We start from the raw sequence: 26264 nt of genomic DNA, 5'->3' as shown, positions 1-26264 counted from the left end.
ATTTGCTTGACGCACTATAGCTTGATAGAGTTGTTAGGCGTGTGGGTGCGCGAGCATGCCCGCCAGGCGGGAGGCGGGCCGCGCGAGCAGCGCCGGCAGCGCGCCCTGCTCGGCCGCGCGGCCCGCTTCCAGCACCACCCCGCGGTCGTAGCCGCGCACCGATGAAACGCGATGCTGTAACACACATGTAAATATATGAGAATACATTGAAGCTCTTGTATGTAATATTTGGGGTTCTGTTGCCTATTAACCTCTCGTCTGCCGGGATTATTTTTTTCAAATCTTAACGAGGGCTTAAGCGATGATATTGATTGACATTATCAAATATCAAATATCAACATTTATTCAGCAAATAGGCCACAAGGGCACTTTTACACGTCAATATGGAATTTACATACAGCAAAAAAAAAAACACATCAATAATTATAAAATACAACTAAGCCGTAAATATCAAATCAAACTAACATAGAGATGTATAAAGCCTCTAAATGTCGAATTACAGAAAACGCAATAACAATAGTATTGAAAAAAAAAAAAACACAAAGATACAAAAACTATAATCTAAAATTATTTAGAGATGTAAATGTCTCTAAGTGTCATCATAACTAAAAGATTAAAATATATAGTAGTTAATCAAATTATCCTTAGAGATGTATAGGGTCTCCAAGAGTCAAAATCCTGTATACCTAATTAAAACATTCATTAAATTAAAGAAAATGATAGTAAAAATAAAATAGCATACGAGAACCGAATGAGGTGTGTCCATGTAATTATACTCAAAAATAAAGTTACTAAATATAATAGCTCGTGTTAGCTTAAATAGACCAGTCTCCACAAACAGCACCCGTTCACGAGTATGACGCGTATCTCAGCCATCGCCTCTCTCAACCTTCATTCGGGAAAGTGGCGACCCGATCAACAACGCCACCGTAAGCATTATCATTAGATATAGATTTAAAAATACTTATTTTTGAACAGATGAAGTTTATAAAGCTTAAATTTATTTATATTGGTTACAATTTATCACTTTCAAAATTGATTAGTGTGGGTTGAACTAGATTTACTAAGCTATAAATATCGGAGCATTGACCTCGATTACGAGTTATTTTATCTGGCTCGGTCACAATACGATATCAAGCTTCTTTCACCACACTGCTATCTTTATCACTGGAATTCAGCTAACCACGCCATGGCATTAATAAAATCGGAAAAAATACTTTTAAATTGAAAACTTAAATAATAGTTTGTCAAAGGGCTGTCTCATTTTAAACATAGAGAGAATCATACTATCATTGTCTTTCACTAGTACTAGCACCCAAAAGAAAAGGATGAGTATAGTTTTTTTTTGTTCCTATTAACTGATAAATTGGTTTTTCCAGCTATAAATTCACAATTATCTTTGCACATCTTATAACACACTATGCGTCAGCGCTTATAGCACTGGCGCGCGCTGCTCGTCTTTCACTCCGGCCAGTCTACCTTGCCCACACATCGTGGATATGATCCTTACCGCAACTGTGATGATAGTAGTGTTAGGCACGGCGCTCGCTATGCTGGCCAGCAGGCTCCTTTCGGCAGGCGCGTCCAGCGCGGCGCCCGGCTCGTCCAGCAGCAACGCGCTGGCCAGCCGCGCGTGCAACAGCGCCCGGGCGGCGCTAGCACGCGCTGCTCGCCCGTCGCTCCAACCGCATCGCGTTTTGCCCACAGAACATTCTGGAATATCAGGGAATAGGGATGATGACACATGTTGAATTTTATAACAAAATCTAGTAAAATAGATAGCAAACGAGCAATTTATCACAATAATGTGGATATTAAAATAAAATATTGAAAAATTACAAAATTACAGGACCTGAAAGTTTCACAATTTAAGTTTTTTTTTTACTTCCAAAAACGATAAAAGTAAGGGTACCATTCGATTCCTTACATTTCATCCAAAAAAATATTGTACAGCAACTATATACATAAATGCAATATTTCACCGACAAAAACGCAATTTTCTTGTTTTGTCCATACTACAAGATGGGCGATGACGTCACGGCCTCTGGCCGTTTTGTATAGGGCGTTTCGCGAGTGAAGTGCGACTGTCGGACTTTGACTACAATTTCTGACTTTTGTGTTACTTTAATGCAATGGGTCCCATATAGACATTTGATCCTAAAAACAAACCCGATCGATTGATACCTTAAAAAAAAATTAGTCATGTAGCCTATTGTTCAATTGGAAGGCGTTTTACTGAACCGGATTGAGGCTGGAAGATCCGTTGAGAAAAGAGAACCGTGACGTAAAGTGTTAAAAGGAGTCAGTGTCTTCGGGGTAACATAAACATATTACAACAGCGATGTTGAGCTTTGAAGCAGGCGGTTGAAGATTTAAGAAATAGCGGATTTTTCATAGTGAATTTGCTTAAACCCTCGACGCGATATCGAATCATTCATGAAATGTCGTAAAACCATGGCACTTGAGAAGTTGACATTTTTAAGTGCTGGGACTCGAGGGGGGATGAAATTTATAATATCAATTTACATATTATGTAATATGTGTTTAAGCATATAATCTTACCTAAACCAGCAGGTTGAGATGTAACGAAGTCAAAGAGTCCGACCGCTCTGATACTGTGCCATATTTCTTCGTCCGTATGAACGGCGAGAGGATCCAAGTTCTCGCGTAGCGTGCCAGAGAACATTATAGCCTCCTGTGTATGTCAAAAACACATTATTAACATGGTGACGTCAAATAGAGAGACCATGCGGTCCATGCGCGTTGGCGGGATTGCCACCTGGTTGCCTTTAAGCTATTAAAGGTGCTACCCTCTACAGTTCATTTTTCGGACCAGTAAAAAAGTTGGTCCTGTGCTGTTTCATACGCTTCTTATAGTTAGGTAGCTCTATAGTCCTACTATTCCAGTTTTGTAAACCTACCTGAGGTAGAACGACGATTCGATGTCGAAGTGTGCGCAACGGCACCCGCGTCGCGTCGACTCCATCGATCAGGACGCGGCCGCTGGTGATGGTGGTCCCGCCGACGCAGGACAACAGAAGAGTGGACTTGCCGCTGCCACTGCGACCGCATATCGCGACCTGAAAGTTTGTGGACTGTGTACATACAGTTGGCACGATCGTTTACATCGCAGCCTATTGAATAATATTAGTATTTGGGTTGATTAGTTAAAGTTGGCGCCCAACGTGGGGCAGCTAAACAAATTATAATTTTGTAAGATGCCGTACTTTTTCGCCCGGATTTATAGAAATGCTGATGTCGTGAAGTATTGGAAGCGTGCCCGGCTCTTGACCTTGGACGGTCACGTTTTCAAACTCAATCTTGCCATCTCGTTTCCAACCCGTCGGTATTGGACCTGGAACAAAACATTTTGTAGCTTATCAAGGTATTTTATTGCTATAATAAAGTACGTGTCTTAGCCATGATATGAACTTAACTTAGGGTGATGTTATAAACTGAGCATGAACCGGGGCTGTAGGCATTTGGTTACTATTAAAATGCTCTTATCACATAATATAATTTCATAAAGTCAGCTTACAGTCTTCCCGATAATCTTCCTGCGGTACAGCAGTATGCGCGCGGACGCGTTCAACGGCCGCTAGCTGAAGATCTAAGTCTGCGCGGCACTTAGCCAGATGGGCGAGGAACGCTGGCAGCAGCAGAGAGTAGGCACCAGCCAGCCCTGCTGCCACTGCACTGCCGCCGTACAACGCTACGCCAAGCGAGACGCATACTGCTGCGGCTCCCACAAGATCCTGAACAGATAATTAAATCAGAGGTGTGTATTCGGATGGTATGGTTACCGTAAAATGGGCTGCTTGCATTGTGATTGGTTAGGAATGGCGGTGATACGTGACCAACAAAAAAGGTTAGTTACCAGCGTCAGCCCCAACCAGCGTATAGCCGAGTTGTGTAGCAGAAGGGCGTTATGGTTGCGGTCGAGCCGCTTGAGGAAGGCGGCACGCAGGCGCGGTTGTAAGCGGCCCGCGCGCACTGTCCCGCCTCCGGCCAGCGTCTGAGCCGCTAGGGACACCACGCCTGCTGCGCTGTATGCTTCGCTACGTTGAAGTTCTCTGTGAAAATACCGAACATAATAAAAAATATATCGGCCTAGCAATCCTAGAGCACTTTCACTTTCAAGTCACGTGAAATATTTAATATTGGTCCGAAGGTGTTACTTTGTCTCATATATCAGATTACAGCAGTTAAAGAAATAAGAATGATACTTACCTCGCGTTGTGTAAATACACCGACTGCAGCCACAGATAGACGAAGCAGGCGGGCAGCAGCGCGAGCAGCGTCCACGGCGCGGTGACCGCGTTGACGAGTAGTGCGGTCACGCACAACAACGCTAGCTGTGCCCATCTGCTCACAGCAATGGGCAATTTCTGAAAAAAAAAGCTTCTTAGACCTTGGTATTCGTAGGTCACAACGATATTCATTGACCGAGCGAGCGCGAAGCGTTCTAGCTTGTGCAAAAATATCTTCTTATACATGTCCGGCTGTTCTTTACGGGTAGGATTTGTCAATCGATTTATGAACGAATGATGAAATTTATGAACAGGTTCAATAATTATAAGGTATTTTTTTAATTTTTTATAAGATATTATTCAAAATGGCGGAACCATGGCGGTTCGCGACGTATTTAGCTTACAGAGTCACTACTTAGACATTGCAGAAAAAATCTTTCCAGTCTTAAAAAAATCTTGTTGAGTTTGCGACTTGAGTTGCTGACCAGCGTTTAATTGCGCACTGGACATACCTTGTCTATGACCGCGATATCCGCACCAAAGCGCATGAGCGCGGCGCCTGGCGCCTGCTGCAGCGGCGGCTGGTGCAGCGCGGCATGCAGCAGGCGCTCGTGCAGCATGCGTCGCGCGCGAGCGCCCGCCAGCGCGCATGCCGCTTGCGCGCCGCCCGCGCAGCACAAACCCGCGCAGCACACCAGGGCGTAGTTGCGCACTGACTCCCACATCTGCAAATACCAACGAGTCATGTGTATTCCTGTTGTGCACTCTACAGGTCGTAAATCAGAGGTTACAGAGTTACAAAGGGTGTAAGTAGATAGAGTTAGACCAAGATAAGTCTGCAACGATTTCGATAGCATACGCAGTTCAAGTGTTATTTATACGTCATAATTTCATAGAAGTTTGACGTTTAAAATAAGTAATACTTGCAGTGCGAGTGCTATCAAAATCGTTGCAGACTTACCTAGGTCAAACTCTAAATATGTTTTGCTAAATTGTAAGTAAATTAGTCAGTCTATTGTAGTTGGTCGAAATGGCTCTTAGTCTTAGAACGCATACCTACGTGCTACGTGTATTAAGTTAATGCAGCTAGTACGGCAGTAGGTAGATATACCTAACATTATTTATTGTCAGCCATAAATCATATAAAAATTGAACTTGGACAGTTTTTTAACCTTTTGAACGCCACAGACGGCAATTGACGTCAACGCAAAATCGTGACAACGACGCCAAAGACGGCATTTGTCGTCGATCGTCTTTTGATGAAAATCTACTGAAAAACACCCCACTTTTAGGTTGGCATTATTTATTCACAAAACTAAATTTTACCCCCGTGGCGTCAGTGGCACGGCAAATGGATGCGCCGTTTGGCGTTCAAAAGGTTAAAAGTGTACAAGGCTGCGACACTACGGTACCTGTTCGTCCGTAAAGGGCGCCTGCGCGTTGCCGGCGGCGGTGTAGCCGAGCCAGCAGTCGGCGGCGAGCGCGAGCCCCTGCGCCGCCGCCGCCGCCGCGCAGTACGCCGCGCCCCACCAGCCGCACGCGCGCCCGTAAGCCCACCAGATCGTACACTACAAACAAATAGGGATGATGACACATGTTGAATTTTATAACAAAATCTAGTAAAATAGATATTACTGAATCGCGAATAGAAAGGGATTGAGATAGCTGTCAATCCATATTGATTTTGACGTAAGTGTATGGAAATCTGTTATTTCTAATCCCTTTCTGATCGCGGCATGATAATAGCAAACGAGCAATTTATCACAATAATGTGGATATTAAAATAAAATATTGAAAAATTACAAAATTACAGGACCTGAAAGTTTCAAAATTTAAGTTTTTTTTAACTTCCAAAAACGATAAAAGTAAGGGTACCATTCAATTCCTTACATTTCATCCAAAAAAATATTGTATAGTAACTATATACATAAACGCAATATTTCACCCACAAAAACGCAATTTTCTTGTTTTGTCCATACTACAAGATGGGCGATGACGTCACGGCCTCTGGCCGTTTTGTATAGGGCGTTTCGCGAGTGAAGTGCGACTGTCGGACTTTGACTACAATTTCTGTGACTTTTGTGTTACTTTAATGCAATGGGTCCCATATAGACATTTGATCCTAAAAACAAACCCGTTCGATTGATACCATAAAAAAAAATTAGTCATGTAGCCTATTATAGGTGTAGACTAGAGGTTGGTACTGTCAGGAAACCTTGTCACCATAAATCAGTGGTTCCTAACCTTTTCAGTCCCGTTACCCCTATGACTAACTAGGGAACCTGATTTTACCCCTCCTCCCAATGGTTATAAAAAATAAAACGTGTACGTTTGTTGTATTGTTAAAATAGGTTAGCTTATTACCCCCGTAAAATACCAGTTTTACCCCCACGGGGGTAATTACCCCCAGGTTAGGAACCAATGCCATAAATCATAACCAAGACACTCATTTAACTAAAATTCTATCTAGTTTATTTCCCTAACAAGAACAGTTGATGCTTGTTCCTAAAAGGTGATTTATTGTTTCGCGCCATTTCACTTCAATAATAACTATAGAAAATTTTCAAATACCTATTATTTATTTATTTTAGTTATTTATTACACAATAGTTACAACTTTTTTGTTAATGACAAAGCTCCACAAAACTACATTTGTTTGACTGTGGAGTCGCATTATTCTATACTTAAATAAATTTATGTTATAAGTAATAGGCTTACATTGGGAGTTATAATACTAGGTAATGTCATGAATACTCTATAGGGCAACACATTCCCCTATAGTGTATTCAAGAGATACATTTTAAGACTCTTTTTTAATCTACTTTTTTTGGGTTCTTTTACTATGTCTGCGGGCAAAGTATTCAGTAAATAGGGTAACCGTTTCTTAAGTGTCCTATCGCCATAATAATTATACACCCTAGGTACTTCATATTTGCCCGCCGTTAATGCTCTGGTGTTATGACTATGTTTGACTAGATCCCTGTGTTCTTGGCTGCCATGACTGTTTATAGCTAACATATATTTAAGTTTTAATCCCACTGGTAAAATTTTACATAATTTAAATAATTGTCTGTAGTCAGTTTTGCAACTGTGTTTTATCTTTTTATTAACTAGTAGTTTTAGAAAACGGATTTGTAACAATTCTAATTTATCTATGTTAGTTTTAAACGTGAGGCCATAGCAGTCAAGACCATAACTAATAATAGACTCTACTAAACAAGTATAAATACATTTCAAAGTGCTAACAGGAACTTTAAAACTAAGATGGTAAAATATGCTTAAAAGTATTCTTAATTTATTACAAATGAAATCTACATGAGTTGTCCAGGAGAAGTTTTCGTCGATTTTCATGCCAAGATACGTAAAACTGATAACTCTTTCTATGGGCTGGCATTTACAAGTTACGGAATCAATACTATGTATACAATGGAAACTATGTGTGAAAATGGACGGGATATCGTTTTTAGGTACTAAGTATGGAGAATGTATTAGCATAAGTTTTGTCTTATCGGCATTTAATACGATTCCATTATCATGAGACCACTTGACAACGGCATCGACGTCCTCCTGTACAAGCCTGCAGGTCTGCTCGAGGTCGGTGCCGGCGCGCAGCACGCACAGGTCGTCCGCGAACATGTGCGCGGAGCAGTGGCGCAGCACGCCGCACAGGCTGTTCACGTGCATCAGGTAACAGAGGGGCCCGCAGCCCGAGCCCTGCGGCACTCCGCAGCGGACGGCCTGCTCGTCACTGAGCGCCGACCCGACCTTCACGCGGAAAGACCGCATGGTGAGGTAGTCGCGGAACCATTGGTTCAGCGGCCGCCCCACCCCGCACTCCTCCATAGCTTTCAGCAAGGTATCGGTCTCTAGGGTATCAAATGCCTTTTTAAAATCAAAAAAGATAGCTACCACAAACTGTTTCTCTGCTAAGTAATTGTTAATCTCATCTGTAAAGGCAGATAATAGAGTATTCGTACTTCTCTGTTTTTGGAATCCATGCTGACAACTATTTAGAATATGATTAGTTTGTAGATAATGTGATATGCGGTCGGTAATACATTTCTCTATTATTTTGTCAACACTAGATAGTATAGATATGGGTCTGAAATTAGAATAATTTTTAAAACTGCCTTTCTTATGGATAGGACGCACTATTGCCTGTTTTAGTTTTGTAGGAAACTTTTGTTGATTAACTGATAAATTAATTAGTTTGGCTAGTATCGGGCTTATTTTATCTACAACTGTTTTTAGGTCAGACATGCGTATGAGATCGCTTCCTGGTGATTTATTACTGTTCATGTTTCGAATTACTCGATTAACATAATCACTAGATACCGGTTGCCATCGCATACACATGCCGGACTCCTGTACATAGTTTTCCCTAGTCATCCATATGTCGTTACATGAGTGTTTTATATTGTCTATTTCTGTTATAAATGAGGTTGCAAATTTATCACATATATGTTTTTCGTTACTTTCATCCATGTTTGTTAATATCTTAATATCTAATGACTGTTTTTCCTTTCCCATCATAATATTAATCCTATCCCATATTTTTTTAATATTTTTATTACAGGCTAAAATACTCTGCTTATCATTATCATTCTTGCCAGTATATAATATAAGGTACCTCGCTAACAGTTTCTTGTTCTTCCTCTTTGTTCACAGCAGGCTTGTCATTGTCAGGCATAGCTAGTGCGACATCGACTCCGTTAGTGCCCGTCGAAAAGCAGGAAGTTTCAAGAGCCGTTTCATTTGCTGTCCCTGTTCCGAAAGAAACTGTCAGTATGTTTAATCGCAGTTTATTATAATAATTCGTAATTGTATTGTAAATTTCTAAGGTACTATTATACCGTTTGCTTGAGTTTCTTCAGGTGCACTTTCTGAATCGGAACTTATTAGCCGGCGAAGAGTTCTTGGTGTCCATCTGTAACCGAAACGTCAACCTGCATCAACAATGCATGAGGTATCCAATTAGTAATAATTTTAAGTTCTGGTGGGTTTGGTAGGGCGATTCACCAAACGAGCTAGCGTTGTAGGGAACCAACATAACGTTAAACTTGCATATCTTTACGAAGCCTTATAATCATATCAAATCGAGTTAGATGATATTTTGTGAACCTGTAGGTTAAACGGATGATATACGACTAGCTACTTAACGCTACTTAACAACGTTAAGCAATAAACGTTCACCGTCAGCTCTGTTGGCCTGACCTGATGAGTGTTCGGTGCGGCGCAGCAGCCACCTCAGTAGATTGGTCTCCCTCGCTGTCTTGTCGGTACGGAACTCTTCTGTGCTGACGGCTGCGTACGTCTCTCCGCTACCTGTCACCATAATAACTGACCTGCCGAGTGTCCGGTGTGGTCGTGGCCTTCTCAGCAGTCGCCGCAGTAGACTGGCCTCTCGACGTAACCCCGCACTTGATTCGTCTGCGCTGACGGCTCGGCGCACGTCTCTTCGCCACCTGTTAACAAGTTTGATTATAAATATATTACGAGTATATTACCATTTATCACATTTATTTACAAGTGGTTATTAAGCTAAATTAGGAAGTACGGCTGGCGATTTATGAACGTGTTTTCACTGTCACTCAGCGTGTAGATGCAAAAATGCCAGAGAAACTTTACTTAGTTTTAAAATCAGGTAACTTATAGGTATATACATGTAAGTGGTGTGTAACACAATGTATGCAAATGATAAAATATGAAGGTTATGTACTTACTTGTAATTATGTACAGAAGGAGGAGGCGACGAGAACTGCCGCGACAGCGCCGGTCGCTGCCGGATCGTGGCCCGCCGCCAACTACCACCGGCACATGTGGGGACCTCGGCCAGAAGGTGCGCCCCGGCCGCTTCGCTGATGCCCACCTGATGGACCAAAGAGAGAAATAAAGGTATCGAAAGGAACAATATACCTAAATATTTATCGCAGCCCGCCGCATCTGATGCTGGCAGTTGGCACCCACTAGTAGGCCTGTCAGGAGGTTCGTAAATGGCAGGATAAGAAAGATGTGATATCTGTTACATATTACTTTTTAGATTGGATTTGAATATAATGGAGAATATACATAATATGTTGTATGACTTTTAATTTTGTTAATGTTTGTATTAATCGGATCAAATTACTTAGCAGTCAAATATTACTCTTATCTCCCCATGGTTAATTACTATTCCGTAAATATATAATCATAACTTTCTTTGTCATGTGTGAATCGATCCGATTATTATCTTTATTTGTAACAATATTACTTAGCCGACAAAGGAAAACGAGGCGATGAATCGCTCTGAACTGCGCTCGAGGTTGACGTCAAACTGCCTATAGACATTTAGGTACGAGCAAAACAATCTATTGTTCGATCTGTCCAAACATCTATAGGTACTAATTTATATGACTCAGACTATTCAAATCATTACATTACAGCGTGATGGAAATGTTAAAATTGCGTATTGAACTGCTTAAATTAACAATAACGTAGTAGCTAGTTGTGTAGCACGCAGTACATATTAGGTAGGTACCAGCCAATTTACTGCTTGGCTAACCGACCTAACGCTCTCATGAATGAATTACATGAATCCTAGTTGTGTTGTGACTTAAACTAAATAATCCTACAAAATTGGGCGTGTTGCAGTGCTTATATATCCGTGCCATGCTGAGTGGCACAGCCCCTTTTCAGTCGTTCGTCCTGATGTTTCCAGTCTTACTTACCTACGAAATTGAAAAGTCGTTATCAGTAGTCACTGACATCCCTGACTTACCCCCATAGTAGTATCCTCCGACAAGCTCCTGCTGAATCTCGCGCGGCTGAGTGCCCGCACGAGCCTGGTGCGTTCCCGCGCCGTGCCCCCAGGAGGCCCGGCGCCTCCACGCGCCGCTGCTGCCCGCGCTTCCCCGGCTAGCCTCGCCCAGCGCGATATCGCCGGGTCGTTGTCAGTGGGCCGGCCAAAACCAGCTACACGACCGTCTTCCATCACTAAAATCTGAAAATACATTTAAACAAAACGAATAAAAAACACAAAATAATTATGTTCCCAAGACTATGTGTTTACTATTGATAAAGCAGGTCTCATTCAATTGTTTTAATTCTGGTCCAATAAACTCCAAGTTCAAAATTATTTACGAATGCCTCTTATGCGTGTTTGGACTGTATAACAGTCATCTAATAGGTAATTGAGGAGACCCATCGACATAAAATTTAGTTATGCGTACCTATGCGTAAAACAATGTCATAAATAGTAAAACGACCCAAAAAAATATGAATACCTACCTACCTAGTTTTCTTAGAACCAACCATTTCGTCTAGATTATTTATTACCTACATCGAATGTGAGTCACTCATCCATCTAACGAGAAAAGTAAGTAGGTACAAAGTACAAACATATTTAGTATGTGTTCGCGCTTTCATGTAAAGTAAAGGATCACTGCGAGTATTATAATGGACTTAATGGTACTTCGCGTTTAGTAAAATATGCGTTTAATGCGTTCATTTTGAGTTCGAACTTCGACCTCGTACCATCGGACAATAACCCACACGACATGTAGGTATAGGACGAACGCAATCGACTAACGCGAGGTGGAGGTAATTATATACATATATTATATACTGTTTCTAAGATTCCTAACTAAATTTTTTACATGTAAATATGATATGTATATTATATGCATGAATGTAAATTAAGCGCCGCCGGATGATTAAGTTTTTCTGCAATCGTAACGGGCTTATTATTAGCTACCGTTAAAACTTGATTCTATGGGATGCTTGCCAAATTGGATATAATTTGATTACTGATTATTAAGTGTTACATGACTTACCAGATCAGCATAATGCAGCAGTTCGAGCCGGTTAGTAGCTAGCAGTACCGTGGCCCCTCCTCTCGCGGCGGGAACAAGGGCCCGCGCCACCAAATGCCTCGCCAGCGCTGCGTCCAGCGCTCCCAGCGGTTCGTCCAGCGCCAAGAGTCTGGCCCCTGAGTAGAGAGCACGAGCCACGCTCACACGTACGCGTTGTCCCCCGGATAGAGGCGAACCCTGACTGCCGAGTTGAGTCGCGTCACCTTCTGAAGTTTACAAAGACATTTCGATCATGAATTATTTATTCTCATCTCAAAAGTCCAACAAGGAAAGTTTCTCGCGTACCAGGCAAGAGTTGTAAGTCCGGTACCAGGCCGGTGGCGCGCAGAATCCGCGAGTAGTTGCTGTGGCACCACGGGCTGTCCATCACGATGTTGTTTCGCACCGACCCTTCCAGCAGCCACGGCGGCTGCCCCGCGAACCACGTTGAACAATTTCTAAAAAATAAAAAAAATATTACAACTCAACTCTTATAATTTCACGGTAATTAAAAATATTGCAATAGTTATAATTTTCCGCTAATTATAATCGCAATCGGGAATCAATACATATTATATAAACAAAGTCCCCTGCCGCTTCTGTCTGTCTGTATGTTCGCGATAAACTCGAAAACTACTGTATGGATTTTCATGCGGTTTTCACCTAAGGAAGGTTTTGGTGTATAATTGGCAAAGGTTTTGTGTAAATTCGTTGAACTACCCATTCTCGTTGAAGCCGGGGCGGGTCGCTAGCTAGTAATTTTATAAATGCAATTCTTACTAAATTCCGCTAAATACATTGGCTTTTGACGTATAAGTCATTTACGTAATGGATTTTCTTGTAAGTTTCTGATTTGCAACATGAGTGTATATACACCCAGTAGCGTCGTTTTCCATAATTTGTCTCTCTTATAAAGTGTTTAGGTTTCTCCAAAGGGAATTTCTACGAAATTGCATATAAAATAGAAATATGACATTAAAACAACCTAATGAGATTCGCTTATATACGCATTATTAAAAATACATCCCAGCGATCTTACTTTCACGGAATCTTATTGATCTCGCCAGTGTACTCACTTCATTCGATTGATTTGTTTAATAGGTATTTGTAGGGAAGGCTGTAATTAATTTACATGCAATATTTACCCGCTCCGACAGACTTCACCTCGGTCAAAGTACATCTCTCCTAAAATGCAGGAGAGAAAAGAGGTTTTTCCCGATCCACTGGCACCAACCACCATAATGAGTTTTCCTGTGAAAAATCAAATGTAATATGTCAAAAGATCTCTATGTAAGAATTATCAAAGATAAAGTAGTAAATTGTATTACCAGTTGGAATGTCTAAATAGTCAACTTCTAAGGCAATATCATTCTTTGGTCCCCAGCTGAATCCTGCATTTCTAAATCTAATTAGAATCTCTTGTTTATCCTCTACAACATTAAACATGTCCTCGTCTGAAAACTGGTCGCTACTCAGATCGTCGGCCTCATCCCTAGCTGGGTTTTCAGTTAAACTATCGTCTGGCTTGACATCAACAAAAGCGTCGTTAAATGTATCCGTCGATTTCCTTTGACAAACCGCTTCATTATCGTCTTCTCTGATGTTCTTTGATTCGGGAAGATCTAAATACCGTTTTATCCTGTTCGTGCTGACCTGAAACCATTGTGAACACCTTTATTAACTGGTAGTGCTAGTGCATTAAAAGTGGCAACAATAAAATGACATGAGAAAACAACGATGTCGTCTTACCATCGCCTGAATGACCATGAGTACGGTCACCGGTAAGATAAGTAGCGGAACGGACAGCTGATTGAAAAGTGCTAGGCCAGTGAAAATGTTGACTGCTGTGAATGTGTTACTGTCATCTAAATAATAGTACACTGTGAAGGTTATCATCGTTACCAATATCGTAGAAACTTGAGTTGTAAAAGCTGAAATCAAAACAAATTCGTTATGTGTCGATGCATATCACATGATGTGTCGAAGTCGTTGCCAATCAAACACATCTAAGAAATCTGCGCAAAATGACAAGGTAATATGAATGTCAAATCGATATAAGCGCCATATTTTTATACTTTATTGATTTGAATTGAAATTAAATGTATATAAGTTGGTGTTCAATTCAGATGTTTATTAGTAAGTTGGTATGTAGGTTTATACGTACTCAGAGAGCTCCAGTAAATCGATTCCTTGTTTAGAAATTTTAGTTCCAGTTCTCTTAGGTTAAGAATTTTCTCGTTAAAGAGATCCTCCCATACGTAAAGTTTAATTACATGCATCCCTTGCAATATCTCCGTCAACTTCGACATTCTGTGGTCAGTACATCTCCCAATTTCTTTGGAATTGTCATATATTTTCTTCCCTAAGTAGAATTGCAATGGAGTGATAAACAAAATGCTAGCTGCTGAACCAATTATTGCACTTACTCCCAATTTTGTGTATAACAAATATAAAATAACAGCTACCTGAAATGTTGAGGAATGTCAAAATCATACAAATTGGTATTAACATGGTATTAACTTAATTTAAAGAATGATTCGCTAAAATTTCAGTTTATGTTTACAGCCCTTGCTAAAGGCAAAAGAAAATTAGATTTAGCTTTGTCAGTAGCTATTGACAACGTTTTTATCTTCCCCTGGTCAGTAATCATAATATCTAACGACCCTGACTGTGGGTATTCATTGTGTTTTTAAACAGGACTTGCATTAAAGTAACTGGTCAAATCACAATAAATACCTTTAGCGGTATAGCCCACGTATAATGGCAGATCCAGACACAGGACATGACATTGTAAGTGTCCTGCGAGACCAGGTTGGTGAGATAGCCGGTCTGTGTGTTGGGCTCGGGCGGGGCGAGCAGAGGGGCCTCCTCACCCGCGCCATCGGGCGTTGACCAAGGCGCCAGCCGCATGCACTTGTCGTACACCATGCCCTGTTACCGTCAATTCAAAACAATCTAAAACACGCACTTGATTTAAGTTTAGAATCATAAATAGAAAAAAAATATTGCCAAGACAAGTCCTATTGGAAACGTATTTACAGCTCGCGACATAGCGTAATATTTTGTAACATCATTCGATGATGATGATAATGGCACAACCTACCATAATGGACGATCCTGCCTGAACTGTCATTAAAACGCCTAATTAGGGTCTCTTTATTTTTTCAGTCATGCATGACTAACTAGTTAATGGACATACGTACTTGTAAAGCCGTCTTTAACCGAGTCCCTTCCACTGTTACTAAATGCGTTGAGTTTTGAGATAGGAAGCCTTGGCTTATCAGCGCTAACGTGACTATAAGGAGCATTATATATCCATTACTCAAAAATTCTTCCACGGTCACCGGAGCGTCTAAATTGTATTCTTGTCTCGCGTCTTGTATGTATTTAATGACCACAGCCAGTCCCAAAGGCGGCACTACGCCTATTAAATCGCTAAACAACTTAAGAACTCCGGCTATATAAAAATTTGGCCACACCATACGAATGTAGCACGTCCATATATTAGAAGGGCTGCTTTCAATTTTAGGTTTCTGAAATAAAAGTAAAAGAAAAATAAAATAAAACGTAAGTGAAATTTCGGGAGCATTTGAACATAATATATGTTGGGAGCATAATATATGTTGGCTAACCTTATGACTGTCATGAATCTTCTTAAGCTTATTGTAATGTCTCACTGATCGTTCGTCCTGCGGGAGTTCTCCTAAATCCTCTTGCTCCAAAGGTGATTCATATCCTTTGTACAATAGTGAATTAATCCAATAAAAAGTTATTTTCGAATAAAAGTGGCAGTCGTTATGCAAGTAACTGATGTCGGTTAAAATATCTGATGAAGATTTTTGAGTATTCTGAATTCGTTTTGTAATCTGAAACAAAATATAATTTCTAAATAAAATAGGTAAAATATTTCTTTAAAACATTAAACCAGTGAAGGGTTCTAGGGCAAATGGCATAATATGCTAGAGCGCATTTTTCCCAGTTTTAAACCGTCCTGTTTTTGCAAGTATCAAAATGCTGGTAACAATGTGACCTCAAGGGCTCTAAACTTATATTTCTTACAAAAACAGATGTGCGGGCTGCCGAAAGTTTACGACTAGATTTTACAAGAGGTAAAGGAAGTTAAAAGTTTTCATTTTTGAAAGAGCAACATAAATACATTGCCCATATGATATCATGTAATTTAACAGCCACTGTGCCAACTTGCGTCTTATGCATCTTTCACTTCCACCCCTGGAGGAGGTAGATATATTATTATTATGAATTTAATTAATCGACTTACGTTAGGTTAGGCAAGTTAGGTTTTTAACCAATATTTTTGTCAAGGTAGAGTTCCGAGTGGGTTCCACAAGGAATTGTAGGAGCCCCTCAAATCTTACATCGACTTCGGTATTTTATTATAAGATTCAAAGTCAGTCAACACCCCTGTTAATAACGGAGACAAGAGAAAGCCATTAAGTCATGTGCAAAATGCATCAATAAGACGAAGGCTAATAATGGAAGTAGGTTCTAAAGGATTTGCTAGCAAAGATGCTGGCGCCAGCCGAGTGTGTCGCAGACGGCGGCTGTCTGGCTGGTGTCCGCTTCACTCTCGGAGCGTTCACTCTCCATTATAGGTAGGTACAATAATTGTAGCAAAAATAGGTATCTGGTGAATCATATGTCTGTTGAGTTAAGGGTGTAAAGCGTTGACTTATGAATAGTTTTATTTTTCAACTATGCAATAGTTTTATCGCTCACATCGTTTAACTATCATCATCATATACTAAACACCCATATTTACCGGTCTAGATAATTTGCGCTGCGCGTTGATTTTATAAATCATAAACATACAAAGTATAGCATTAGTTTTCCTACAATATTTTGCAAACATCTTTAAAGTTTATTGTTGCCAAGAAATTATAAATATTTAAATGGTTTCCCTTTACATTTTCGCATTTGATAAAGTTGGGATTACCTTTACATATCTAAGTTTGTTTAATAATGCAAAAGTTAATTAAGCGCGTTATAAGTACCTCGTTCAGCTTAGCGTGAGTCGGGCACCATCCTAACTAGATAAGCGACATAATTCCACTTAATGGGATGAGTGAGTCCCTGTACGAGTACGTGGCAGGCATTATTAAGTGCATAGCCGGGCCTTAGCTTGGCTAATCGCCCTACGACGCTGACTTGACGGGTAGGATACCGTTGAGCGTAGATGAAACAAATTAACAACATAAATGTTGGGTGAACATTCTCCCGAGACACTCAATGGGGCCTTGTGTAGCTAATTGGTAAACAGCGGTTTATAAACAAATTGCATTTCTCACAATTATGCCTTCGGCCTACTGTATATGTATTAATACGTGATTTAGTATACCTAAGGGTGAATTGCAAATATTACGACAATTAAGCAATTATATTTAAGTTACATGCATGTGAATTTATCAATTAATATCTATAATACATACAATACAATTTACAAGGTTAATTGTCCTAAAACAATGGCATCAATTAACTAACTAAGATTTAGGAACGTCCTTAACTATAACTAATATAACTATGAGAAATACGTATATTTTTTTGCAATTCAATTCAACCATTACATGCATTAACCCTTTCTCCCTCTAAATATTAATTAGCATTGCATCGTAATGGAAACCAATGTCCACTTTATGTTGCGATTTTTTCCGTCATTAAAAACTTTGTAATATATATAAATTATTTTGAGCATAAGTAAGGAGAAAGACTGTAAGCATTATGAGTAGGTATGTATAACAATAAAACGCCTATAAAACCATCAAGTGGCAGGCAAATATACTTTTCATGTGCAAATTAATTGTGGTAGGGTGTTTTTAGGTCAATGGCGGTGGGTCCCGCTGTTAATGTGTGTCGCAGCGTTTGAAAAGCCGCATAGACATTCCTCTGCGCTACAGCTAAAATGATATGCCAACACGCATTATAATTCTCATCAAGCTATTATAATGCCGTTCCACTTTCCGTTTACATATATCGCATACCTGTTGATAGGAATCTTAAATGCGGGGTAAAGAGTAGGTATTGGAATTCGGTACGTTTGTTTATTTTTGAAAAAACCGTTTAGGTTTTTTACAGTCTGGAAAGCCATTCTCACACCTGGAAAAAAACTTGTATCTTTGGTAATTCATAAAAGGCCTATTATGTAGTGTAATTCAATGAGAATAAATTTAATTTGTATTGAATTCTTTTTTTTGCAGATTTATAATATATCAGCAAGCAGCCAATTTATTCGCTTGTAAGTACCTACCTATTAATTACCTAGCAATTGAGAAACGACGCCAAGGTAAAGATCTTGTAACACATACCTCGTCATAGAAACAGACGCAGTCAACTCCAGCCATAATAATCGTCATGAGTAAGGTGACTGCATGGATATAGATTTCTATTTGGTTTGGTGCGAGTCCCGTCTCGAGTTGTTGCCATATGACAGCTGCCGTGGAGACTGCGGTGAGGAGCCAGTATATGGCGAGGTACAGTAAGGAGGCTGCCGATCGCCGGGTCCAGAGTGCCACGTGCAGTGCTAAGGTGAAATCAAAATGTCATTTATTTTATAATGTAATAGTTTTAATATAATAGAATTATAGGATTAGTGGAAAAGTTCATTGTCTCGGGCGAGACTTGAACTCGCGACTCCGATAGCCAATATTTCCACCATATCTTACATAGTACCGTTAAACGGGGTGAGTAGGTTCGCGGGGAGAGGTAGGTTATGAATGGGGAGAGAAGGTTTGAGAGGGGGGTGAGAAGGGATTTTAAGGCTACTGCTACAAAAATTATGTATTCCAATTTAAAATGGAGCTATAGTAATACGCATAATAAAAAAAAATCGGTCCAACAATCTTCCAAAATCACCTTTGTATGAAAACCCCTCTCACCCCAAATACGAGGCACTACGGGGTGAGGTGGATTTTCCTCTTTATCGTCAAAGTTATGAAATGGAACTACCAAAAATAAAATAAAAACTAAAATACAAACGTCCGGAACACTTATTATATACACCATTCAGTTTTCATATGTAAAAATAAAATGTTATCGAGGTTTGAATTTCAGTTTTGACCCTACTTACCCCATTTTACGGTATATAGTTTCAATATGACCAATTTTTTGATTAATAGTATATCTACATAAAGTCGATATGACAAAATAGTCCGACTCGTAAGCTGCTCAAAGTAGGTACCTACAGTCACAATCGGAGTGAAGCATGAAACTTGGCGTGCATGTAGTTTAAATAGGTAGGAAAAAATACATGTGAAAATAACTTGTCAAGCGCATGCTTCCCCCCTTTCCCTCTCTTTTGTGTCTCATTTTGCAGCGTTACATTATTTTTAGAAAAATACTTTAAAATTTGTTAGGGAAATAAAACAAGGTCCACTGTGGCCCACCACGTTTTCTTTTTGGCTTCCGTACCGTACCCACTTTAATTTATATTCGACTTAATTATTGTAATCCTGAACACGGTACAAACTGATTACAAACGATCAAAATCTTCGAAAGCTGTTAGTTGAATGACTTCCACGCAGACGAGTATTGTAATGAATATACATATATGTTATTTACCCGCAGCGGAGAGCCAGGCTAGAGGGGCGAGAAGGGCAGCAGTGAGCGGGACTACGAGGCCCGGCCTCAGCCCCGAGGCCGCTGCTCCAAGGATCATCGCAACACCCAGCACCAAACTTGCGGCACCTCGCACGTTCTGGCCTCGCCATCGTTTGGGGTTCCTGCTGTACGTAAGTCAAAATTATTGGAACCTGGTTGCCAAGAACAAGGCTAGCCTGACAATTGACAAGTACCTACTGTTGGCTTTGGCACGCACAACAACATTGGGCAACTAGCATTAAGTATAAAGTAAAGCGACAGCAGGGGGGCGTCAGCGAGCGGCAAGAAGAGCTCTCAGTTTTTGCAACAAGTATGACCGCATACTAACTCGTGTATCCACGGGTCCAGCCTAAAGTGTCTGACCTGTGTTGTTATGAGTTAGTGCAGCAGGATTTGGTATACCGTTATACCGGCAGCATAGGTATGAGAGCGGACGAACAAAGGCGCTCGTGTCTCGACGGATCCAAGCTTATGGTGTCTAACCCGTGTTGTGATGGCTTCGCGCAGCAACATATGAGCGCGGCGGAGATGGTCGCGCAGTAGAGGTGTAGCGCGTGCAGCGCAGCGGAGAGAGCGCGCGCGGCGCACGCGCCGTCGCCGCGCTCGCACACTGCCTCCATGCCGCCAGCCTGCAAGTATTATTAGTTAAACTACATTTTTCTAATTTTGTGTTTAAACAAGTATTTGCCAGTTTATTTATAAAATAGTTTATTTGATAGTTTATTTATAAAATATGAGGACCTGCTGTGAATTTTTATTTTGTTTACATGCACTAGGGATTTAAACTTTATAGGTTTTATTTTTATAATCGTAGTAGAAAATAACGGGAATATTGACAAAACAATTATGAACATGTATTACGATCTCATTCACATGGAATAGCTAGGTTTGTGTGTCGACCGAGTGACATCCCTAGTGTGCAAAACGGACGGAAACAAGATCAACTGCGTGTAGTTCGAAAAACTTGCACAGCTAGAAGAGGTTTATGTCAAGTCAGTTTTTCCTCGAGACACGAAGACAACATCGTCTTCGAAACGTCGGAGGTAATTTTAAAGATTAATTATATGCGATCAGGTTCCGTTTATTTTGTAGGTTGACATAAAAAGCTTAATTTCCTATATCCTACAGTGTGAATAGTTGAATACCTACCGAAGTCGTCTGTTTGTAACATTATGACAAAGAGCACTCTCTATTGTAACGACTACGATGTCCCGTTTGATAGGAATGGGTAGTTGAACTCAAAACTGCCTGCTACAAACATAACAATTAAGCACGCGGCGGTACTTAACTGCCTTAATATATAACTTATAACGTTTCCTTAACTACTTTTACCCGGGAATTAAGTTTGATTAATGCCCGTTCCGTCTTGCGACTGCATTGATGTGTAATTAATAATGGAGATAATGTAATGGCTGCCGTAAATACAAGGGGTCTCATAAATAACGCCGTGCCACAGTAACACCGGAGGTAGGCCAGCCCAAGGGACACGGGAACAACTTCACGTGAACTCAGTAAAAGTTGCACGGTTCTCGAGTCAAATTAGTTAATCAACACACACTTCAACAAGGTAGGCATTTATTAAAAAAAAACTTAGATATTTAAAATAAAACAATATTGCAGTTTGACTAACTAAAAGTATAAAACATAAAATATATCGAAGACGGCCATTGTATTTATAAAATAATAGATTGAATATGAAAAGCCGTTGCGGTTTATCATGAAGACAAACGTCCACATTAGTCAAGCTTATTTATTATTCACAAGAATAAGCTGGTAATTCTCATGTTATTCATTTTAAATATTGTAGTAATTTGTAGTTTCTCTGAACTTTCTGGGGAATTGGAGATACTTCAAATCGAATAGATATAAGTAATGATCAAGTGAAGTGGGTATACCTATTTATAATGTAGTTTTACCGTTGCAATTGGATGGGTTTATCTGGCTGCTTTCACCTGTTTCCTCTAGCTTGTAATAAAACATAAAAACCTAAGTGAGGACACGATGCGCTAATAATCAGATTTAATTTAGTAACCACATACTGCAGGTACTTACCTAAATGGGCCATTTTTTTAATGGTTTGTCGTTTTTTAATTTTTTCTCAGATTTTGATACAATTTGGTTTATAGATAGAATTCCTTATTCTGTACAACATAAACGCAATTTCATTGTATGTCCTACAAAACTTCCATACGTTTTCCTCAACTCAGTGGTAAGTTTCATATTTTTTTTGTCCCCAATTTGTATTTCGTGATTATTCCGTCCAGCCAGCCTATTATGGATAGCTTTATCCATCTTTATCCACGTGATAAAAAAACTGTCACTGTTTAACACCGTGGGAAAGAAAGTGACGGACACCGTTTTATCACGCTGTCACGTAGACAAGAACGACCATCATATCCGTACAGAATAAGGAGGATGGCCCGAACATTTGTTTAGTAGAGAGTAATAGGGCGGATGCTGGCCCGCGGGATAAACCCGTGACGCGTAATGCGATGCGAGCGAGCGCTTCTCAGAAAACTGAAAGGTGACTTATCGTTATGCTTGAGGTAATCTTCATCTATACAACTGAAGGGTCCAAGGCTCTTTATCGAATCACGGCTCAAGAAACTAATGTACTAATTTTATTGTACAATATGTACCTACTTAATTAATTTTATTATAGACGTTTTATAAAATATGTATAATAAAATAAATAAATAAATGAACAAATGTCTGGCTATGCGGCCTTCGCCTGGTCCCGGTAAAAGGAGGAAAGCGCACGCGAATTAGAGGAGAAATGTCGGAAAACGATTTTACAAAATACGTCTGGTTACGAATACGTACATTATTTTTACTTAGGTAGATACGTTATTAGTTATTAGTAAAAATACAAGCACCAGAAATGGCTAGGCAATGTACCTACTGCGAGTATCTATAAGTACTACAATTAAACTGCTTCGAATATGTAGGTATGTACCTATATCTGCGCTTTTCATTGTTTATCTGAAGCACTATGCGACGCAAATAATCCAGTTACGAATGATGGACACACGTCGAATCATATTGTGTCGTCTGACAACGCTGAATGGACCCGCTTTGTCCAAATCAGATTTGTTTGATTTGGATAATTCCTGACCGGGAAATGCGGTTTCATGATATGTACCTAGTATAACTACAATACAATATATGTATACAAATACTCTTTATTGCACACCTCATTACAGAAAACAATACAAAGAATACAGACAAGAAGAGGGTAAACAACAGGCGGTCTTATCGCTAAAAAGCGATCTCTACCTACATATAATAAAGTTTTTGGCGTATGCTTATAGGGATAAGTGGAATAAGGATAGCTTCTGCTCCTTTGGCAAACAATAATTAACATTAAGGGCAAAATATATTATCCCACGAATAGAATTATGACCGGGAAGAAACTATTGGCATTAATAATTTTCACTTGTAGGTACTTGGCGATGCTGTTAAATGCATATGAATTAAATTAATCTGAGAGGAAAACCTTAGCTTCGTAAACAAGGCGACGACAAAGTAGCTTAATACCACAGCTATTGATAGAATCACGAACAATGTCAATCTATTTATGTTTTTGAATATCGAAGAAACTTTAAGTTGGCAATCATTGCAAATAATTAAGAGAGAGAATCTAATCTCATTGTAAGTAATTATAGATAGGTACTATTGAATTAAGTTCTCACTTTAAAGTTTACCAATTTACATAAACTGTTACTGTTTCAGCTTAGTCTAATACCCAGTCAATAGTCATACCTATAGATTGATGACTGGCTGTGTGAACGACGTTACCGCGCCTACCTACTTACGAGTAACAGTCCGGAAGGCATTGCATACTAAAGTCCGTTTTCAATGACTTTGCATACATTTTAGGGACCTATGAATAGGTAGATATCTACAACGCTAGTCGTGATTCGCGAATTAAATAAACAATCTGCTTACCTAACGTCAGTTTGACGAGATTGCAAATTTTTCTTCTTTCTCAATAGGTACTTAACTTAAGTACTGTACTTATTATATCAGGAAGTAATTCAGCCTTTTATCTTAAATGTCCGGTTTAAAAAAAGCCATTGCCGCGAACATTTTTAAACCGGTCTAAAATAAGTGATGAAGCATATCCTAAAATTCTAATTAGTTACCTAAGTAGACACCTCTTGCTTGGTACATACAACCAGACCAATCAACAACGAGGGTATGATAATGATTGTGCCGTGCCTGTATGTATGTGCCCATGGAGTAAGATTCAAAGACATCTCTTCGGTAAGGTGCTTCATCTTAGACCTTGTCTTGACCGTCAAAGAGGTCTAATTAAAATCTAACCTGAGCTTATTCTAAACAATACGTAGCTACATATTTGTATATATTTGCATATGAAAAACACCCCGAGTGCTGAGTATATACGTACCTAGAATTTTTTTTACTCTGTACGTTTGAGAATTATTTAAGTAGGTATTCAATTAATACACCCTATAAGTAATATTAACAAGATATTAACGCAAGCATACCTATTACTTAATCGGCCCTTCATCTTGAAAATGTACAAAATAACAAATAATAACTTTTTATCTAAAACGATGATTTGATTGATTTGTATCATATTTGTATAATATCGGTAGTTAAATATACAAAAATAGAAAAATATTAACTTCAACATTCAAAATCCATGCAATTATATCAACGGGGTTGTACTAGATGTTGCTTTCTTGGGCAGACAATAGTTGACAATAGGTGTTAGTTAGTGACGGCTGATGAGAATCCGACCTTCCTGTTTGAGGTGACAGGCACCTTCTCGTGTCATGGTTTAATGATTCAATAGTGTGAAAGTCAGCTGAGTTCAGAGCTCTCTCCGGAAGCGGGTCTAACTGTACCTAAACCATCGCTGTATATTATGACTATTGAATACCAATATACCTACTTACCGAATTAATGGCCAAATAACGACAGTTTTTAATCATCAACTATACGATGGGACTCGTGAAGTTTTTTTAACAACCACGTTTAACCGGATTTGTACATACATACATACATACATATAATCACGCCTATTTCCCGGAGGGGTAGGCAGAAGTTTTGAGAAATACCGAATATAGGTGCCTAATTTGCTGCTTGTTCATCCTTTTTCCAATTGATGTGATAATGTGATGTATTATAATTAATAGTGCTTATAATGTTATTGTTATATAGGTACCTATTTCAGTTTCAGTTGCTTGCTGTACATAGGTGTAGGTAGGTATAGGTAGTAAAGTAAGTATGTAGGTATGATAAGCATAAGTTTGGCAGTCCCTTTACGTTAGCATTTTCCCTAGGCCGAGATGTTGTTATCATAACCAAACAAACTCACCTAAAACTAAACAACTTTTAACACTGCTGAATCGATCCAACTCACTGCACTCTCATTTTTGTAAAACGTTCCATTGCATACGGATGCCGATGTTCATTCATTTGGCATTGTGCGGTTTGTTTTTATTCGTCGGTGGATTAAACGCGGCGGAGGAGCATCGGTACTCGCGGCGCCGGTTGCTGTGTGACTGAGTAAGTGAGTAGTGAGTTGAGTAGCCGCCAGTTTGCATGCGTGTGAGAGACCGACGCGTCACGGCACTCACGGCGACTCCGCGTCGCCGCCGCCGGAGCCGCGAGCGTGGAAGCAGTGACCGACCTACCAGCGCACCCAACAATTTAGTTCACTATAACTGGTTGTTTTTCTAGTGCACTTTCATGCATAATGCAGCCGGCACAGGTAGATGCGCGGAGTTGCGTGCTCTTCTCATGTATAATATTTTTTACAACCGCACTTCTTTCGCATACTTCGTTATAACTCTGTAATGTAGGTACCTATACATTTGTTGAAAACACAATTTGTTTCCCTTTATTTGTCATGAAATTGGAATTGGTCGGAATTTAATAACGCAGGAAGGGAAAACAAACACCGGTTTGTTTGCCAATGACGCAATCATGTGAGTAAACTGAACAGATGTGTGCCGTTGATACAGATTCTTGACCCAAAACTCGATAGATAGATTTGTTACAAAGGTTTATCACAATGTCGGTAGCATGTGTTACGGGTACATATACATACAATGTGTGTTATGTTGGTCAGCTGGGTCGCATTAAGCCAATGTCACGGTGCGGCAGGTTTTTGTCCGTGGTCGGTGAAGGGCATACGGCCCGGTGCCAGCACAGGTTTTCCGCCTATTGACCTGCATTCTCGCGATAAGTACACCGGCTTTCCTTTGACTCTCGCTTCGTTTTCAAAGCTGAAGCCGGGAGCATTTTGTATATCTTGGTGAACGTATTACAGGATGATTACAGGACTGGGATTGAACTACGTTCGCAATTTTGTACGTAACACAAAATCAGAAACAGGCGCAGTATTTTTTATCACATTTTAGCGGTCTGAGATGAAAACACAAAACAAAAATGGGTTAGGTTAGGTAAATAATTAGGAGTTTACTTATTTGGAATCAGTCGAAAGCGCTAATTTTGTGTCATATACAAAATTCCTCCTGTTGCTATTGGTTGGTTTACTTCGGGAGAAATAAAATAACTTTGAACTAAAATAAACATCTCTG

The 26264-nt window shown here is 39.8% G+C and overlaps 1 protein-coding gene across 1 annotated transcript; it reads right to left on the bottom strand.

The window, feature by feature from the left end:
- Positions 1–26: 26 nt before the first annotated feature.
- LOC134648874 (ATP-binding cassette sub-family C member Sur) lies at positions 27–25494 on the bottom strand. The gene is made up of 28 exons (XM_063503454.1): positions 25037–25494; positions 20173–20318; positions 19651–19811; positions 18399–18613; positions 15711–15944; positions 15282–15611; positions 14815–15009; positions 14243–14543; positions 13828–14009; positions 13407–13731; positions 13224–13329; positions 12385–12536; positions 12061–12305; positions 11007–11228; positions 9973–10118; positions 9595–9714; positions 9103–9176; positions 8880–9013; positions 5663–5818; positions 4763–4975; positions 4231–4388; positions 3878–4073; positions 3539–3755; positions 3228–3355; positions 2922–3080; positions 2563–2695; positions 1511–1713; positions 27–174 (listed from the first exon to the last, which is right to left on the bottom strand). The coding sequence occupies exons 2-28, from the start codon at positions 20307–20309 to the stop codon at positions 34–36; spliced, it is 4983 nt and encodes a 1660-aa protein (XP_063359524.1). The 5' UTR covers positions 20310–20318; positions 25037–25494; the 3' UTR covers positions 27–33.
- Between the last annotated feature and the right edge of the window lie 770 nt (positions 25495–26264).

Source organism: Cydia amplana, chromosome 6 (assembly GCF_948474715.1).
Source record: "Cydia amplana chromosome 6, ilCydAmpl1.1, whole genome shotgun sequence".
NCBI lineage: Eukaryota > Metazoa > Arthropoda > Insecta > Lepidoptera > Tortricidae > Cydia > Cydia amplana.
The sequence above is the reverse complement of the archived record's forward strand: the minus strand, read 5'-3'. Positions and strand labels throughout refer to the sequence as shown.